This window comes from Thermoascus crustaceus (genome assembly GCF_041956765.1).
Source record: "Thermoascus crustaceus strain CBS 181.67 unplaced genomic scaffold VTN00scaffold_14, whole genome shotgun sequence".
Taxonomy (NCBI): Eukaryota; Fungi; Ascomycota; class Eurotiomycetes; order Eurotiales; family Thermoascaceae; genus Thermoascus; species Thermoascus crustaceus.
In genome coordinates this window covers 150,284-168,109 of record NW_027192540.1, presented here as the reverse complement: position 1 = coordinate 168,109, position 17,826 = coordinate 150,284, and the positions used below count along the sequence as shown (strand labels likewise).

General features: G+C 53.6%; 8 protein-coding genes across 8 annotated transcripts; 3 read left to right on the top strand and 5 right to left on the bottom strand.

The window, feature by feature from the left end:
• Positions 1-101: 101 nt before the first annotated feature.
• VTN00DRAFT_3361 (uncharacterized protein) lies at positions 102-518 on the bottom strand (the record flags this gene model as incomplete). The annotated part of the gene is made up of 1 exon (XM_069429670.1): positions 102-518. The coding sequence occupies one exon, from the start codon at positions 516-518 to the stop codon at positions 102-104; it is 417 nt and encodes a 138-aa protein (XP_069282891.1).
• A 267-nt stretch (positions 519-785) lies between these two features.
• VTN00DRAFT_3360 (uncharacterized protein) lies at positions 786-4,204 on the bottom strand (the record flags this gene model as incomplete). Its single annotated transcript, XM_069429669.1, has 9 exons — positions 786-1,067; positions 1,970-2,181; positions 2,289-2,472; positions 2,553-2,792; positions 2,850-2,993; positions 3,059-3,262; positions 3,323-3,498; positions 3,573-3,928; positions 3,984-4,204. 9 exons carry the CDS (start codon positions 4,202-4,204, stop codon positions 786-788), a joined length of 2,019 nt encoding a protein of 672 aa, XP_069282890.1.
• A 643-nt stretch (positions 4,205-4,847) lies between these two features.
• On the top strand, positions 4,848-7,125 carry VTN00DRAFT_3359 (uncharacterized protein; the record flags this gene model as incomplete). The annotated part of the gene is made up of 8 exons (XM_069429667.1): positions 4,848-5,066; positions 5,122-5,193; positions 5,262-5,609; positions 5,678-5,722; positions 5,790-6,016; positions 6,130-6,676; positions 6,730-6,853; positions 6,914-7,125. 8 exons carry the CDS (start codon positions 4,848-4,850, stop codon positions 7,123-7,125), a joined length of 1,794 nt encoding a protein of 597 aa, XP_069282889.1.
• Positions 7,126-8,141: 1,016 nt separating this feature from the next.
• Positions 8,142-9,229, bottom strand: VTN00DRAFT_3358 (uncharacterized protein; the record flags this gene model as incomplete). The annotated part of the gene is made up of 2 exons (XM_069429666.1): positions 8,142-8,560; positions 8,617-9,229. 2 exons carry the CDS (start codon positions 9,227-9,229, stop codon positions 8,142-8,144), a joined length of 1,032 nt encoding a protein of 343 aa, XP_069282888.1.
• A 264-nt stretch (positions 9,230-9,493) lies between these two features.
• On the bottom strand, positions 9,494-12,351 carry VTN00DRAFT_3357 (uncharacterized protein; the record flags this gene model as incomplete). Its single annotated transcript, XM_069429665.1, has 5 exons — positions 9,494-10,605; positions 10,669-11,574; positions 11,642-11,934; positions 11,997-12,232; positions 12,298-12,351. 5 exons carry the CDS (start codon positions 12,349-12,351, stop codon positions 9,494-9,496), a joined length of 2,601 nt encoding a protein of 866 aa, XP_069282887.1.
• A 328-nt stretch (positions 12,352-12,679) lies between these two features.
• Positions 12,680-13,682, bottom strand: VTN00DRAFT_3356 (uncharacterized protein; the record flags this gene model as incomplete). The annotated part of the gene is made up of 3 exons (XM_069429664.1): positions 12,680-13,131; positions 13,221-13,323; positions 13,377-13,682. The coding sequence occupies 3 exons, from the start codon at positions 13,680-13,682 to the stop codon at positions 12,680-12,682; spliced, it is 861 nt and encodes a 286-aa protein (XP_069282886.1).
• A 463-nt stretch (positions 13,683-14,145) lies between these two features.
• Positions 14,146-15,046, top strand: VTN00DRAFT_3355 (uncharacterized protein; the record flags this gene model as incomplete). Its single annotated transcript, XM_069429663.1, has 3 exons — positions 14,146-14,312; positions 14,675-14,756; positions 14,810-15,046. The coding sequence occupies 3 exons, from the start codon at positions 14,146-14,148 to the stop codon at positions 15,044-15,046; spliced, it is 486 nt and encodes a 161-aa protein (XP_069282885.1).
• Positions 15,047-16,030: 984 nt separating this feature from the next.
• VTN00DRAFT_3354 (uncharacterized protein) lies at positions 16,031-16,390 on the top strand (the record flags this gene model as incomplete). The annotated part of the gene is made up of 2 exons (XM_069429662.1): positions 16,031-16,057; positions 16,118-16,390. 2 exons carry the CDS (start codon positions 16,031-16,033, stop codon positions 16,388-16,390), a joined length of 300 nt encoding a protein of 99 aa, XP_069282884.1.
• Between the last annotated feature and the right edge of the window lie 1,436 nt (positions 16,391-17,826).

The window sequence follows — 17,826 nt, the reverse complement described above, 5'->3', positions numbered from 1 at the left end:
CGCCGAAAGACGTTGTCCAAAAAAAACCCTTCCTCCACTGACCATTCACTATGTTATATTCTAGCTCACATCCACGATGTGAAAGACGAGTGGATCACCCCTCAGACGACGCTGCGGTCGCGGTCGTAGTCGCGGTGATAACGGGTGCCCGTGTTGGGGTTGTCGTATTCCTTGTGAACCCGTTGGCTGCCGTCGTACTGGTCGGTATCGACGTCCCGGTGGTAGTATCTGCCGGTATCGTCCATCCGTTCGCGGTGATGCCGTCTTGTACCGTCGGTGTTGTAGTCTAAGTGTTGGTCGTACGCCCCGGTGGTCGGGTCGTAGGTGGTACCGCCAGCAGCGGTTGTATCATAAGTCGTGCCCGCGGTCGTGCCGTAGCCACCATATCCCGTAGTGCCATATCCCGTAGTGCCATATCCTGTAGTGCCGTAGCCCGTGGTGCCGTAGCCCGTTGTTCCACCGTACGTGCTGGACGGGGAGGTGGTGCCGTAGCGGTTGGTGCCAGTGTAATCAGTCATGATGATGGTGGTGTCGGTGCGCGAAGACGCTTAGTACTTTTTTTGCAGGTTTTCCCGTTTCTTGTGCTTTTTTGGGCGCGGTTTCGGAGTATTATCTCGCAGAACGTAGCTGAATTTTTTTGGAGTATTCGTCTTTATGTGATCGTTCTTGATCCTTATACTCGCTTGAGATCTCAACTGATTCTGGACCTCGAAACCCCTGTGTCGCTCCGACTTTATATTGTCCCTGGTGGCGCGGAGACCCCAGGACCATGATCCCAGCTGACATCACTCTCGCGTGCCGCGGCGGCGAACCAGACGGGTGTGACTGGTTGGAAAAAGCTTGAGCTTGATGTCGGCATGAGACGCTTTTTCTGGGTCGTTCCGCGCGGGTGCGTTATTCCAGCCATTGTTGACGGCGGCGGATGATGTTCTCGGCGGCGACGGTGAAGAGAGCTGATGTCGTTGTCGAGATGGGCCACCGCCGCCGACGCCCCCAGCCACGGTGGCGCCGTTCGCGTGCCTTCGAAGATGCTGTGAATGGAGACGTTGGCTCATCGTCCATTCTTGCTACAGATTTCTAGAGACGGTCAGCGCGTGGTTCTCCAGTTTCGTCGCCTGTGGAGGATCCCTAGAGAATGCCTTCTTACGTTTCTCGCAACCCCCCATCCTTACTCTTCATGATCGAAGCTGTTTCCATCGTTTGCCTCATATTCGATGTAGCGTTCTGGATGGCGACACACTCTCTGGTTTCCTTGTTTGTGGAAGTACGCGTTGTTGGCGAGGAGAATCTGAATGCACGGAGGTTAAGTGGACAGATTGTGGTGGGTATAGTATATATAGCAGAATCTCTGAAGACTATAATAGCATCAAATAACGAATATCCATGTCCATGTTGAATATTTCTGACAGATTTTGGATTTGTATTGTTAACTGGAGGGTGTAACTGTGAGAGATGGTTCGATGTTAGCCTGGCATGTATCCAATGCGGAGTTCAAGCAACGGAAAGCTCTTTCTGGGAGCGTAGATAACCTTATATTCTGCCACGATAGCAGGCATGGTATCATCGAAAGTATACATGTTATGATATATACTTATTTTTGAGATGCCTTACTGACCCTCGAAAGTTTTACTTTTATTAGACAGTAGATCCCATATCCTGTTCTGTTTGAACATTAACCAGCACGGATTATTCGAACGTCCAAACCCCCCACAACCTTATCAAGCTTTTAAAGTTAAATTTAAATTCATTAGAGAAGTTTTAACTATTTTCCTAACGCTCGTGGAAACCTTGTTAGTAACCACACAGAGTTCTTCCGAGGTAGCTCCACGCGAACCTAATCTTGTGAGATAATGAAGGTTTAAAGTATGTACATCCTGACACGTTACGCATAACTATGTATATGGTATATAGAAAGCTGCCATAGCAGGTCCATCCATCACCGATGTATACTCCCCACCCGCTGCCTTACAGCGCCGCTCCTCTGCTCCGAGTATCTGCGCTCTATGCCGTAGTTTTCGGGACGCGTGCTCTCCGGCAAAACCGGTGCGCCACCCAGACTGGCCAGAACGGCCTTGTTGTTGGCGGTCAGATCGTCCATGACTTCGAGCTCGCGCTGAGTGAACCATCGGGGCATGATCCAGATGCGGAACGGGATGAGGGAGCAGATGAGGACGGGGAAGCCTGTGCCAGGTGTTAGTTTCGATGTACTACGTATATATAATGGCGTCGTCGGCTGTGACTGCTCTTTTATCCAGGGGAGCTGGTAAACTGGGAACAGGAATACTTACCAATGGCAGCAATAGTCTGCGAAATAGCAACGCAGACCGCAACCCCAATAGCCTGACACGCAACGTACAGACAGATCTTGCGTTTCCGGACCGTAAGCAGAGGCTCGTCGCGTTGGATGAAGCGGTCCTCGCTCATGAGAAAGATGACCTTCTTCAGCATGCCGTTCGATTCAATGGAACCCCACTAAATATCATGTCCACGTTAGTATTTACGGTTTCATTTCACGGACGAGGTAGAAAGAGCTAACGGGACAATTGACTTACCCCAACGATGAAGAAGACACCCGCAAGGACAGCGACTGGCATCGTATGGAGCACGATAAGCAGAGGACCGGTCATGGTGCCGACAAGAGCCAGGCCCATTAGGAAGTGCGAGACGCGCTGTTCGACTACGGCGGTGGCGTTGGTGACGGGTCGACGAATCTCGGCACCCTCTCCTTCAGCGGTCGCGATGACGCGGACATCTGTCCGGTAGATAGTGAGGGAATCGGTATGCACCGGGGCCTAAGGTTGTCAGCTCCTCGGCCATTGTGATGATTTGTATAGCGAGTGAATTCACACCTGCGGCACGAGACCATTGGGCATAGGAAGACCCAGGATACCCGCGATGAATGTGGTACAGCCAAGAAGAAAGAAATCCCAATGGAAGCCACCGGGTTTCTTCAATGGAAACTGCCTTGCCTGAGCTGTTAAGCTGCTGACGTTCTGTGCGGAGATCTAGTTAGCAACAGAAGTTCGACGTACAGAGGAGCGGATGATATGGTACCCACATGATCATAGTAGAAAAGTAACAGGATAAGAAATCCGAAAGGCAACGCCGCAAAGATCCACTTGACGTCGAGATTCCAAAAATCGAGCAACCAGCCTCGCTGCTGCGTCGGGTAGAACGCGCGAGAAATCGGGATCTTACCGACGTTGGCGCTTTTCAGATTTCCCGGGATATGCGCGAATCCGACCCAGAAGACGGTTGCAAACTGCAAAGAGTCAGAAAAATGTGGAATTTTCTCCGGAGATCCCAGATCCCAAGAACATACCACATAAGCATAGTCAGCCAGCACTTCCCGTATTGGGACCTTCCAGAGTGTGCTCGACCCCAGCGCTTGGAGGCCATAGATGGTCGCGAAGTAGAGAATAGCAATCATGCAGCTGAGATAGCCATCGGTGTTCCCTCTCGTGTTGAACTCGTTCACGAGCTCTTCGACGCCCTTGACTGTTCGAGGAGTCAACATACATGGTTAACTGACCAACTATCATGGCTAGGATTCTGTGAAAAGGACAACTTACTCACGTAGATAATCCCGACATACATGCCGAACGACTCGCTCGAGAAGTCTGTCACGTAGCGCATGTAGTCGCAGAAATTCCAGACGGCGACCAGCCAGTGGAAGATGGCGGCCCAGATGGCGGTCCACGCCATGAAATTGGGATAGATAGCGGGCTCATACTGGACGATGATGTCGTAGATGGTGTAATTGAACAGGGAGATCAGACCGGTGATTCCGACAATCGTGAGCGGTTGCGCGCCCAGAATGCTGAAGACCATGGCCGCGAGGGCCGAGGAGAACAGGGCCTCATTGACGCCGAAGAACTCGCCTGTGCGGCGGTACATGTCGAGGGTGTAGGCCAGGGCCGGAAGGAGGCTGCTCGAGTTAGTTCAATGGCACCGGGACATACGAAGCGGGATATACGACGTACTTGACAAAGTACATTCGGACGGTACTGGCGAGGGTGCGGTATGTGAACGCGTCCGTGATGTCGCTACGATAGTGAGGCAGACGTCTCCGGATATCGTGGTACATGCCCCAGCAGGGCCGCAGAAGCCGCCAGCGCCTCCATCCGGAGGCACCCTCGTACGTGTACGGGTCATGCGATTTCTCCCTGGTCAGGGGAGAAGAATGGCTGGAAAGAAGTGACATGACCGATGGACATGCAAAGGGGAGTCCAGACAGGGCTAGAGGAAGCGGGACATGTATCTAGAACGGGCAGCCTGGGGACGTCCGCGGGGTGGCGACCGCAGATACATCATCATATATGTCCCTGGGTAGACGTCGGGGAAGCCATTTTCCCGGTGGAAACTTTGCTGAGCTTGAATTAGCAGGGCGGGATCCCCACATGGCATGGAAGACAGAGTTTGTTGCGAGAAACGAGCAGACTGGAGGAGCCGAGAGGTTGCGTCAAGAGAGGATGATGTATGCGCGCCAGATCGGGCAGTCGGTTGCATGTTATCCGTCTCTCCTCTTTCTCATGTGCAGAAACAAAACAAGTTGAGAGATTGGAAGTTGGAGCGAGACAGAATACATACCTCAATTCGTTAAAGACGTCAGGACAGGACATGGAACTGCGTCTTTTTTTCTGTATCTTGGATGGGCGTTTCTGCCCGAGCAGAAAACGCCAAGAAAGCCCGAAAGCCCGGAGTCTTGGCGGCTCCGCTCCGCCCCGGTCCAGATCCGGTCTAGCCCTGTCGATCTGTGGATTTCTCCTTATATATCCCATATGTCCCTATATCTACCTATCTGTCAAGAGACCCCTCCATCCTATGCAGCCCAGATATCATCTCTCATGATAGGGGCCGCGCCACTAGCTTCCAAAGACCACGGTCTGGCTGCCGGTCCGGTGATCTCGCAGCTGGGCAATCTCCTGGGGAATGATTTCTCAGACGAACTCAAGTCACTGCTCTCCGGCGTCAGCGGGGGCACTGACCTCTTTCTCCGCATCGAAGGCAGCGTGTGCTCCTCCCCAGATGGCGATGGCACGCGTCATGAACGCAAATTGCTTCTGGTGAGACTGCAGTTCTACGAGTCCGACTGGCTGGCTGGCTGATTTGTCAATCCAGGGCGTCATTGATCTGAAAAATGGTCGGGTGGTAGCAGCGAGAAGGCAGGCCACGTCCCATACATACGAACCAGTGGGTCGACTCCGTGATTATTGCAGTCGATTCTTCAGTCTGATGACCGTTTGCCCCCAATCTCCAAGGATGAGACATCTACAGATCGCCATGACACCTCGAACCAACCATTAACGCCCCAATCCCGCGCGCATACCCCCAGCGATGAGCACGCGAGCTGTAAGCGGCGCAAGGTAGTAGGCGGCCTGCGCCTACGCAGACCTACCGTGGGACCGAGTCCGGTAGAATCCGAGAGCGACATGGACGATGAGCCTAGAGACACCGTCCGCCAGGTCCACGGCGACACGCGGTTCCCGCAGCGCAAGCCCCGACAGGAGCCCGCCGTTCCCACCATGGAGCCGTCGTCGACGGACAAGCTCATCGGGGGCATCTGGCGCCAGTTGTATTCGGGGACGCGTCTGAGTCGGTCAGCTATGGTGTGTTTTGCTTCTGACATTGACATTGTCTGCCCCCCAGAGTCCCGTATGCTAACGGCAGTTGGTAGGACGTGGATTCGGCAGTTAGAGTAGATGGCGTTGTGGATGGAGAAGTCAGTACTCGCGCAGAGAGATCCCACCGCTCATGGACTTGCCCAGCTAAGTTCTGAATCCTGTCAGGTATTCCGACGTCTCAACACGATGTGTCTACAGTATTACAACCGCAGCCAATCCTCCCGGGTCCTGGAGATGATCGTCCAGGCCTACTGGATCGAGTGCTATGAAGCGCGTATCGCCGCCCTCAGGCTGGAAGACCCAACCAGGTCCCCAACCGAGGCACGAATAGCAGCTCTGAAGGAGGCCTGCGCGACGTTGCAATGGAGGGAGAAGGATTTGAGGAATCGAATGTGAGTTCATTTCCACTAGCTCAACCCTATACGTACTGTGTACATGCATGCATGTGCAGCGCGAAGGACCCGCATTCCTTTCCGCCCCCGTAGTCGGCTAACACCAAGACCAGGGCAATCTGGCGCGGCTACAAGGAGATCAAAGACGCCGGCGGCTGGGTGAGTCTCGTGTTCGCCAGCTTCGGCATCTACCGCTTCTGCAAATATCGAAAGGGCTTCGGAGAGGGCCTCGCCTCCAGATTGCGACAGATACGCCCCAGTCTCGAAGTGGCGGCGGACACACTGCATCCAGAATGGCGACAGTTGCTCGACGTGATCGGCCAGCAGTCCCCCCGTTGCTACGACGGACATCCCCATGAATGGGTCACGATGAACGGCCGGGTGGCACGACCACTGTGGTCGATGTACCCTCCAGGCTTCCGTTACCAGTTCATCGAGGAATCGATCATAGACCGAGATAAATTCGGGGACGACGATCCCCGGGCCGTGCCCGAGATCGATCCACACGTGTGCCAGCTTTGCCAGCAGCGTCAATCCGATGATATCCAGGTGAACCGCTGCGCCTGTTTTCCAAGTGTATTCGGGGGTCCCAAATGCCCGCCTCCGGTGCAACTGTTCCACACATGGAGTGGGAAGAATAACGGTGTCATCGCACGCTGCGTACGTGAAGAACGGGTCTCTGAACCGGATACAGACTCGCTGACAAGGTCTAGGATTTCGAACGGGGCATGGCCATTGGGGAGTTTGTTGGGCTCATCACAGACGGGATCGAAGGGCAGGACGTCATGGTTGGAGGCACCCCCCGACGACCTTATCAGATTTTCCAGGGGCAGACGGGTCAGTCACGAAAAAGCAAAGGTTCCATTGAATCTCCGCTGACTGTTTGCCGATTCATAGGCAACTTCACCAGGTTCATTAACCATTCCTGTCGTCCCAACAGTCAGTTCCAGAAGTTCCACTGGCTTGGCACCGAGCGGATCATCGTCGTCTCGCGTGGGATAGCGGCGGGCAGTGAGATCACAGTCGACTACTCGGATCACTACTGGCGACGATTGGACAAGAGCTGTCTCTGTGGGGAACCGGGCTGCCGCTACTCAAAGAGAGGGTAGAGTGTACTACGTAGACAGAGACCATGAGCTTGGCTGCAGCCGTTGGTTGAAGCCCTAGGGTCCAAATAAACGGTCAGATCCCGGCGATTCGGCGCGCCGGAGACCAGTCTTCCCGGCCATTTATGATCTGCGATATTCGGGATTGCTTCATTGAAGCAATATCCTCAAAGGCGGCCCCATAGCGTTCACCGCTTCTTTCCACATAACCTACACCGAAACTCCCAGCCCGGAAACCACCGTGTTGAGGTATTCGAGGTTTACACACGTGAGAGACTGCGTCACCCAGGATATGAAGGGAAGGGAAAAAAAAAGGGTAGTGACATAGTAATTCGTTTCTTCACACATATATATATATATATATATATATATAACCAGTCGTGATGGTCGGATTCGACTAGGCCTCGATGAATCGATATAGAAAGATGACCATAGTTTCTGAATGATTTTTGTTCGGTATGCAGTTCAAAGCGGAAGATGTTGAGACTATCTTCTGCAGCTCTGCTGGCGGTAACGTTTGGTCGCTTACTCGTAGTCGAAGGAAACAGAATGGGGTGCTGCTTGGTATGATACGTCCACAGTGACATCTATTGCTCCCAGGCCTGCACATGTGAGTAGACGTATGATGCACAGCGCATGGTCCGCAGAGGCGCTTCCACCCCTCAGAACATGGACATAGCAGAGAGCTGCCATATTCTACCTGTCGCGGAGGGCACCAGGCGCCCTTCAGGTCAGCCCGCCGACAAAGGCAGGGAGCCCCTCTGTCGTGATCTGAGCGTATGGCTGGACAGTTGACAGAACCCGTGCGGGGGAAATAGACTGGGTGTGCCCCTGCGGACTGTAGTCTCCTCGATAGAAAGAAAGGCGTAGGCGCACATCTGGATATTACAGTACAGCCCGTTGTAAAAGGCCCATGTGAGGAAATCGCGGCTCAGGAAGCCCGGTTCAGCTTCATCGATACACGCCGGCCTTGTCGGGTCTTCTGCGGCTGCACGCGAACCCAGCGTTGTCATGACTGTCTACTTCCTCCTCTCTCTCTCCTGTCCATATAGAACCTCACAAACTCCACCTACAGGGATATCCATAACAGCATCCGTCCCTTCGCTCCAGATCTCCTTCCAATTCAGTTTGCGATTCTGAGCGCCCATGGTCTGCGAGGTCGTCGCACCGGGCTTCATCTTTTCGGAACCCCCTGGACGTCGACGCCCCTTCCCGTCAATGACGGCAATGTTCGCAGCTTCGTCCACGATGTTCTCGATGCTGTTCATCGGGAGGGTAAGGTATCCCGTGTTGTATGACGCGAGGGCGACATAGATGTAAACAATGGTCATGACGAGGAAGGACGGGATGGCGAGGGACCACCAGCGGTTGGGATAGTAGTAGATCCCGAGTTGGTGAAGGAAGGGAGACGGGAGATAGGACCAGAGAAGGTAGATCACTGCAGGAGACGGTCAGGGGAGGCATACAGTGCGGGGAAGGCCTCCAGCGACTCACAGAAAGCGAGGGAAGAGGCTAGATACAACACAAAACCATAGTACTCGTACGTCGGAACCTTGGGACTGGCCCTGGGAACGGTGGTGGCCGTTCTCGCGGACTTTGCGACGGCGGCCTCGGTATCGTTGGGCGTTTCCACGTCGGAGCTGTCAGGGGTCGTCGGGCGCGAGGTGGTCGTGGAGAAAGGAGGTCGGAGCAACGAGGTCAGCGAAGGAGAGGGCGGCAATGGCGTAGGAGGTCTGTTGTAGAAAGGCGGCGCAAAGGCATTGGGACCATGGAGGGAGCTCGTCGACTGCAGGAACGGACGATGCATTGCGATGTCGCCGTCGGGGCCCTCCGAGTCGGACGAGTCCTCGGACGATGGGTTGTCGAGGGAATAGTGGGACTGGAAATCCGCGTCGTCCTCGACCTCGACATCATCGTACCCTGGAGACGTGAGACTCTCGTCGTCTCCGTCGTCGTGAGACCCGTCTGGCACGCGCGGCGATGTCGTCTGCAGGTCCTCCGACGCCAGACGCGGGAACGGCTGGTTCGCTTCGAAGGAGGAGAAGCCCCGAGGGGACGACGGGCCCTCATACATCGCGCCAGGCTGTCCGTCGCGCTGGACAGGCATCGCAAAGGAGGGGCGACGGGGTTGGCTCGAGAGATGTTGATTGTCGAGAGACTTGGCGGAAGCTCCAGGCGGACAAGGAGGCTAACTATACTGCCGCGCTTCACCGCCTATCACCGAGGCCGCGGTTGATAACCAGCTAAGCTACCTACTACATCTGGATGCGTGATCTTGCCTACGAGGTGATGGGTGAAGAGACCGTTCTGGGCACGTCACTGTACATTATCCTGTCGTTACTTGATTACGCATTTTTCGTTATGCATCAGCTCAATACAATATCTTCATCTGCCATACCGGCAGGTCCGCATCATGCTTGTCCCAAATGATCCTGTTTCTCTTGCTGAGATGGGCCCCCTCGTCTGTGATGGGGACTGTCGCGCTGGTCAGGCGCACTTCCTCCTGGCTGACACCGCCCTCGTCCCGTGGGATCCACAGGGTTGGCGTCGGGGACGTGATGCAGGGCTCGAAGTAGGCGTTCCGCATCTCCTCAGGCGAGTACTTGATCTCTACCAGGTCGCGGCGCACCTTCCGCCGCAGATCCGCGTAGTCGCGGTAGAGGTTGGGATGGAACCATTTCCAGATGCCTTCCCAACGGGAGACGGTGGGCGCCTCGTACCGGGCGTCCTCCTGGGCCTGGATCGCTTCCTCCTCCAGGTCCAGTGAGCGGGGCAGGAAGGACATCAACGGCGCCAGCGCTTCGTTCAGAGAGATATGGGCCAGGACGCTCAAAATGCCGAATAGGACCATGATGATGAGCGGGCCGATGGCTGTGCGGATGGCAAAGAGGCCAATCATGCAGATCTCCGCCAGGTAGACGCCCGTGAGCAAGTGTTGCAGTGCTCGGGGATATACAAGGCCCTTGGTGTCGACTTCGATCTCATAGACAAAGAGGAGGTTATACCGATATGCCTGGTAGACGAGGTAGAGCCCCACAAAAGCGAAGCCGAGAACGAGAGGCGCAATGCAGGTGTAGGTGAGAGCTATAACGCCCATGTTGGCGAATACCGGGAAGACGTTGCCCCAACTCAGCCCGCTGAGCTGTGTCCACTGCTTGAACAGCCGCCGGGGTGTGTGGTCAAAGAATGTCGCGATAAACTTGAAGACCACCAAGCCCATCACCTGGACGACGGCGATAGAGCTCATCGTCAACCCCTGGAGAAGGAAATAGGAGATGTAGAAATTGGAGGCCTTGGGCAGATTCTGGGCCAGCAGGTCCTTAGCGGACAGAGGATCCTTGATGATCTGACCGGTGGCGGCGGATGCTGCCGAGGTAAGAGTTGTCACCAGGAACACCTGCACAACTTGAAAGCAGAAGTGCGCATTCTGTGTGAAGAGCTCGACGCGTGCCAGGGAGGGAAGACCCGCTTTTCTCGCACAGACTGCATTTGATCACCGTCAGATTGGCACTACATTTAGACACGAAGCACGGTCTGGGCTCTTACTTCGGCAGATGATGGGAACCAACGACATCAACATCACCATTGCGGCCGAAGGCAGCAGTCCTGCAATTGCGCCTCTGATGGCTTCTGGGAGCTTGTTAATGAAATCCAGGAATGGGAGTATCGAGGTGAGGTAGGTGATATTGGAGATGGTGCCGACGATGGCTGACGGGAAGGACCAAAAAATAATCATTGCAGCAATCCCTCCCTGGATCAGAAACTTTCGAACGATTCGTTGCCACCAGCTCAGGTTCAGCGAGGACCAGATCACCTCTCGCGGTGAAATTCCGATGAACCGCGGTGTCATGTGAAGTGGCTGGTGATGAGAGAGTGTCTGCAGAGCAATCTGCGCATCGGTCTGCGACTGAAACTCGACAAAGACCGCAGACAGTTGCTTCACGTCCTTCCCGGTAAGGTGTTTCTGCTGGAGATCTTCAACTTCCCGGATGACCTCACGCAGCCTGCAACGCAGCCAGTCAATGCTGTCGACCTTTTGACCGATCAGCTTCAGTCGGTGAGTGGGCCGCTTGACTTTGTGCGCCCAAACCGGGGTCGCCTGCTCGCAGTCGGCGCACACGCTGGGGTACTGTCTGTTTCTTATTGTCTTCAGTCGGGCAGCGTTTGCTCTCCGGATCAGCCGGGTCTCGGCCCTTTCCAGTCTGTCCGCCAGACTGTCCCTCTCTCTAACCTTGGACTCGAGCTTCGAGCAGTCCGAAGTGATCCAGATCCGTCGTATGGAGTCGCCAAACACCTTCCTGAGTTTATTTTCATCTTTGTAAGACTGTGGGACGTTCATGAACAGCACCGTCCGTGACGAGATGCGATCAGCATAAGCGGGAGAATTTAGATAAGCCTGTCGAAGGTTCGCATAGAACAGACTCTCTCTGGTCACCACGTAGAAGACAAACGCTGGGACAGTGTTAATAATAATAGTACCCTCGCGCCAGGAATACCGCGCGAGACAACGGGAACTCACTGAAGAACACGCATCCCATGACCGCATGGGCAAAATATCTTTTCGGGTCCTTGACGTTACTGAAGCTTAACAGATCAAGCTGCGTATTACCATTGCCGCCGGTGGCATGGATTGGAAACAGAATCGGCCAGATAATGACGCAGCCCATAAAGCAGGTGGCGCACAGCACCCTGAGATATCGGAGGAAAAGGTACCCATCCAGGGAAGAATGATGGAGAACATGGGCATCGGAGATCTGGAGGAAGTCCCAGAACCAGTTGATGAACCCAGATGGAAGCTGGGGGCTCCGTTCACTGACGAAAGAAGGTGAGCGATTGGACGTAGCACCGTCATCAGAAGGCTGGTCAACACATACTGTTGATGCAAAATCGGCAGGTGAGTCCTGGGCGCGTACCACCGCAGCTGAGTACGCCGACATATGATGAACAGACCGAACCAGAACACGGCAATGACGAGAGCAGGGACCAGAGTTGACACCAGCGCAGAGCCAGACGTTGAACCTCCCCCGACGCCGAAGCTACCTAGCACATCCGACGTGGTGCTGGAGGCGTTTCCCCGAGAAGAACCGACGTTGGGATCATTATTCGGGTCCTGCCAGACAACGGTCAGCACGCGGGCGAGTCTGGAAAACCTACAGCGTCTTCTGAAATCCATACAACAGAAATACCCTGGCGCTTGGCAACGACTCCGAAAACCTCGAGGGCACCCATCGCGGACACAGGTCGGAAAGCCAGCTCGTGGTCCTCCCCAGAGTCAACGACGAAGTTGCCGCAGCCGAGGGATTATTTGGAAGAATATAAATGGGAACAAAGTATGTTGCCTCTGCAGGCGCCCGTTCTCCACGAACATGTGGTGACTGACGGCTAACCGTGCAGGAAGCATTTGAGCTGTCACTTTTGGGACTTTGGCACGCAGCACCCCGTGCTTGCAGCTGGAGCTGAAGTCTAGTGACCCGATTGGCGATCTTGCTGGTGGCTTTAGCTGAATATGGGTAATGGGCTTTTTTTTTTCCTTCTCTCGATCCATATCATCCGTCGCTTATTCTGATTCGGCCGTCACGGTGGAATCCTCAGCCGAGGCATAGAGTTGCGGGCCGGGCTGAATGGGGGCGACCATGACCCGCGCGCCGATCCAGGGACGGACGAGGATCGAAGGAAGCTCTACGCGATCGACCTCCCAAAGATCGACAGCGCAGGGTTTGCGTTCCGCGTCGTTGGTAAAATGCCCTCCGTCCGCATCGAAGCATCGGCACAGACGACGGAGCGCAGTTCTGCCCAGGGTGCAGTAAGTAGCCGACCATCCCCGGAATGCGCGTCTCCAACCTCTCTGCCGTAGGTCGTAGCCTCGTAGGAAGACTCTGGTTCTAGCCCCCAGCCCGCCCAAGGGTGGAGATGGGAGATGGAGTGCGTCGAAGGACTGGATGAAAAGATAGCGTCCAGCCCCGACGGAAGCTCCCAGCACTGACGCGCGGAGTGTCGAAAATGGAACCACTGTCTGGCTGCTTAGCCGAGATCGTGGATCAGCGACCGACACCGGTCTCTTGGGACTAGATCACTAGATCCTGGAGCCATGCACCAACAGGGGATTTCGGCCAGCCAGCCAGCAGCACAATCCCTATAGGGGCGGAGAAAATGTTGGGAGTGGGAAGGACGGTGGGTGATCAAGGTCACGATGTGCTCGTCCTGCAAGCAGTTTCGCACGGCTGCGCGTCACAATCAAAGACAAGCAGAGTTACTCCTTCGTGGCCAAGAGACGAGACGCAGAGACCAGTCGGCGACGGCGACCAGCCAACCTCAAAGTTCGGAAAGAGGACGAAGCGCATCTCCACAAAATCGGGGGCTGCGGCGATGGTTTGTCGGCTCGCGTCGAGTTCGATTCGTCGCGCAGATCCAGCAAAGATCGCCGGCGCTCGCCAGGCTATTAGAACTCGCCCATAGCGCAGTAGGTTTAGCACCTCGATGGCAACGAATGAGCTGAGAGGTCTCCGGGTCAGGTCCAAAATACCTTCTGCGGCCGCCTCGCAGTATGCAGGCAGTTCCATTCTCGGCATGTGTGTACGGAACACGGTGCAGGGTAGAATGATAATTTGCTGAAGATAAATGCGCTGTGTGCAGGTGGTCATCGGAATTTCCCTGCTCGACTTGAAAAACGTCATCGCTGGATAAGCCGCCTGTGAACCTGGCGTGCAGAGTAATTTCGGAGTTGCCGAGCCAGATCAACCAGATCTCCTGCTCAGGGGTTATACGCCAACTACTAACAGCTGTCCTCCTAGAGTACCGGTATAGACAAGTGCCGCTGTGCTCTGCGACGATGACCGGAGAGATCTCCCTGCCCAACGCCAAAAAAAAAGGTATCCCATCTCTCTCTTGCGCCTTGCGCGATGACATCTTGCACCCTGATAGGGCGTTCCGAACAGTCAAGTTCTTAACGACAGAGGACGTCCACGACTGTCATTTGAAAATCCAGCCTGCTGGCGGACCAGGCAGCGTCCGTTGAACTTGATCATGACAGATGGAAATTCTCCGAGAAATATGGTGCCTCAAGCGGAGCACAAACGGTGGCTGGTTCTCCGCGTGTATGCAGTAGCTTCTGATGTCGAAGGCCCATGGTCGAAGCATATTTTCTTTGTGCCCCCACCAGACCTGCACCAGAGCCTGGCATGGAACGTGTCGTAAGGATACCAACCTAGCCCAGAGGGCAGAACGTGACAGCTTGGCACCTCCGCAGAGAAGCTTCCCTGATGCTTTCGGCCCACTTGCACCCCAAGCGGTGACAGCCGATGGCGTCCTGGACAATCCAACCATATAAACTGAGGGATATAGAGACGAACAGAAAACACTGGGACGCACGATAGCTTTATTGAGTTAAAAGCTCTACTGGTGTGGTCTCAAGAGATCTCCGTCGTAATACACGTTTGACCTTCTTTCACTTCGACAATCTCCAGGCCAATCTCGTCTGGTCCTGTTACAACATTTGGCACAAGTTGTGGTGTGTTAGGCCCAGTAACTCTTACCGCTCCATTTTTATAAACAGGTACGGCTCGGACGCATCTGTTGTCGAGAAGGACTTTGGGAAAGGAAAGGGCTTTGCTGGATCGATGATAACATTCTTGACAGTCTGTATACTGAGAGTTAGCGTATAGTCACAAGTCTAATCATTGAAATCTAGGATTTCGACACCGCCGCTGCGTTCCATCAGCGGCCATCAAATGAAGCCGTGCAGAGGGAGTTCCGGCCGGCGACCCTCCTGGCAGACAACACTGCCCCTCTGGGCTTGACAGACAGCCAAAGGCGCGGAATCGCCAGAGCACCCCGAACTCCGGCGCCTGCGGAGGGTGTGCCGGGCACTGACCAGAGTGATTCGCGAGAGCGGGTACCGAACCGTGAAGGAAGCGGCGGGAACTAAAATCGGCGAGACAAAAAGAGGCAAGCAGATGCGGACCTGAACAGCAAGCTCACTGAACGTAACAACTAATGGGACCTCTTATTGGCTAACAGGAAGCTGACGTCAGGTCTAGACGAGCCAATGGTACTCGAATTCTGTGTTGGAAGCTCGGAAATTGAAGGCCAATGCCAAAGGCAGCGGGTGATCACACCAAACGCGCCCCAACCGTAGTATATCCAATATATAAGGTTCACATGCTAGGAAGAGATGACAAATTGTATTTTAGCTTAAACAAAGGCTTATCAGTGGGTCTATCCCTCTTTAAAAGCACTTTTATATGGGTGAGAAGAGGAATGAATGCAATGTGTAAGCTAGATAATGGAGTTTAGTGCAATTTTATACGGGAAATTAAATTAACCCAAATATTTATTGCATCTATTCATATAAAGTTGAACCATGTCTCCGTTATTTCTCGAGTTTTGATCTCCGACTTATTGACACCAAAATCCTCAAATAGTAGTAGTGCTGTGTAACTGTACCCACCACGCCGCTTCCACGAGTATATGTTTCCAACAGGGACACGAGGGAGAGCAGGCGCATTAATCTTTTAACTAGCATTTGGATGCAAAATTCACTAATCTGATTTTATACCCTTATTCCCACGTAAACTACCACACTCTCTAGACCACTAGCAATTTTATTTTCGACACATCACATGAAGAAATCACCGTGATTGGATATCTCGTATCGCTTTCATGGAAAAGTAAGCTGACTCACCTTCCCCGCATGCCAACTAATAATCCTACCATAGGGTATAGTATAAATATCTCCACTGACCCCAACCTCTGATTTTTGATTTTCATCTCCTTTGCAGAAACGAAAATGGCATCGTCAAATTCGGGCTCTTGCCTCTGCGGAGCTGTACAATACCAACTCACCGGCGATCCAGAGAAATTCTTTGTCTGCCACTGTGACAACTGTCAAAAAGTAACAGGCTCAGCATTCATGGCGAACTGCTGGTATAGAGAAAATGTATTCACCCTCTTCCTTTTCTTTGATATAGTTTGTATATCGAATCTAAAGTAAGAATAGCAACTCCAAATAACCCAAGGCCAAGAATCCATCAAAACCTACAACGACAAAGCCACTTTTACAGGTCAATTTCTGAAACGCTCGTTCTGCGAAACCTGTGGATCGAACCTTTTCCTCCAAAATGATAGTATGGAGAAGGCTCAATTTATATCCGTGACGAGCGGAACCGTTGATAATCGGGCGAGTTTGCATCCCACAGTGGAGGTCTGGGAGCGGGGTCGACGTACTTGGCTTTCTCCTATTGAGGGCATTGAGAAGAAGGATACGCAGTGAATTTTAATTGAAAATGCGTCTTGTATATGGATTAGAACGCTGGCGTAGGAAATAAGTATATGATCTATGAGATATGGAGCTGATCTAGAGACAGGGAGGTGGAAGATAGAAAATATCGGTGTCCGCTGGGAGGCCTAGTCGAGGGCGCTACGGAGACGAAATGTATGCTTTGGCGGGTGCAGGACAGTGGCCCCATCACGCGCGTGTGTGTGTGTGTTGTTAAAGCAGCAACAGGCCGTCGAAACGCCGTGTGGAAATGACGCCGTAATGGCCTCACTGGCGGTCACTTTCAGCGTCGATTTCACAGGTACTCACATTCTATCTGTAATATATTGGATTAGTTTGATGACAGCGGAACACGAGTGAGCTTGGTTTGTCTCCGTATACTATATTGGTCGCCTTGCCTCATGTGCAAATCGATCGCACCTACCACTAAGGATGGAGCTAGTCATCAGTGGGAAGCTATGGTCGAGTCAACTCAGAAACAAAGTATTTGTGAGTCATGCTTTGGTATAGAATATTAGAGATGACGAGCCTGATAAGACTCGTTCGTCCAGCCGCTTCAGCGCTGCAAAGATCTTCATCAGGGCTGGCCCATGCTCTCTGATCTACAGCAGATCCAGATTCCGGTTCATGCCCCAATGGATGATGCTATGCGTACTGCGTATGCGCATGCAAGTCGCCCAGGTTTCAGCGAATTCATATGCTAGATGCGAGGTCATTGCGGTCCGATGACTACTACTGAGACGGTCCTTCGGGCATTAGCCTTCCGCATTGCAGACGCTAAAGGAGGATCATCCAAGTGGAGTAAATATTTTGGCAGGTCGACCATGACGCGATGGTAAATCAAGAGGGTCACTTCTCTGGTGCATTACCCGGGCTAGATGGGCCGGCGTTCATGCAAGCAGTGCAGGGAACGCTGATAATCGTCTGGTGCCACGAGCTCCACAATCACTGATACTGTGGGCATCAACAGTGTAGCCGCACTTGCGCTGCAAGACTTCGTGGCCATATCCTGACCATAGATCTGTTCCCCACGTCAGCTCCCCCGTTATCCGTCATTTGTCATGCACGGATAGAATGTGCGCGCATCGAACTCCCTGAACCAGTAGGATCATATTACCACTATTCCCCTCCCGTTGTTGATGACCCCTTAGCCGAAGGGATAGGTTGTGGAGACCAGCGCAGGATTAGGATGCAGGTCTACGTCACGTACGGACGAGGCTTTGAGGCGACCGGGTCCAGGAGCGCGTTTGCAGTATCAGGCAATAGGAGCCGCAAGAGACTGTACCGCACTGCAGCGTATGATCTCTTCAAAGGAAGCGATGAGTGCGAACGTAACTCGTTGGCCTGGATAGGATGATGTTGACAAGCTGATGTTGACAGCTCCCACCGCGGATGTAATACTTCACCGTGCGACAGAGGGGGTGCTGCCG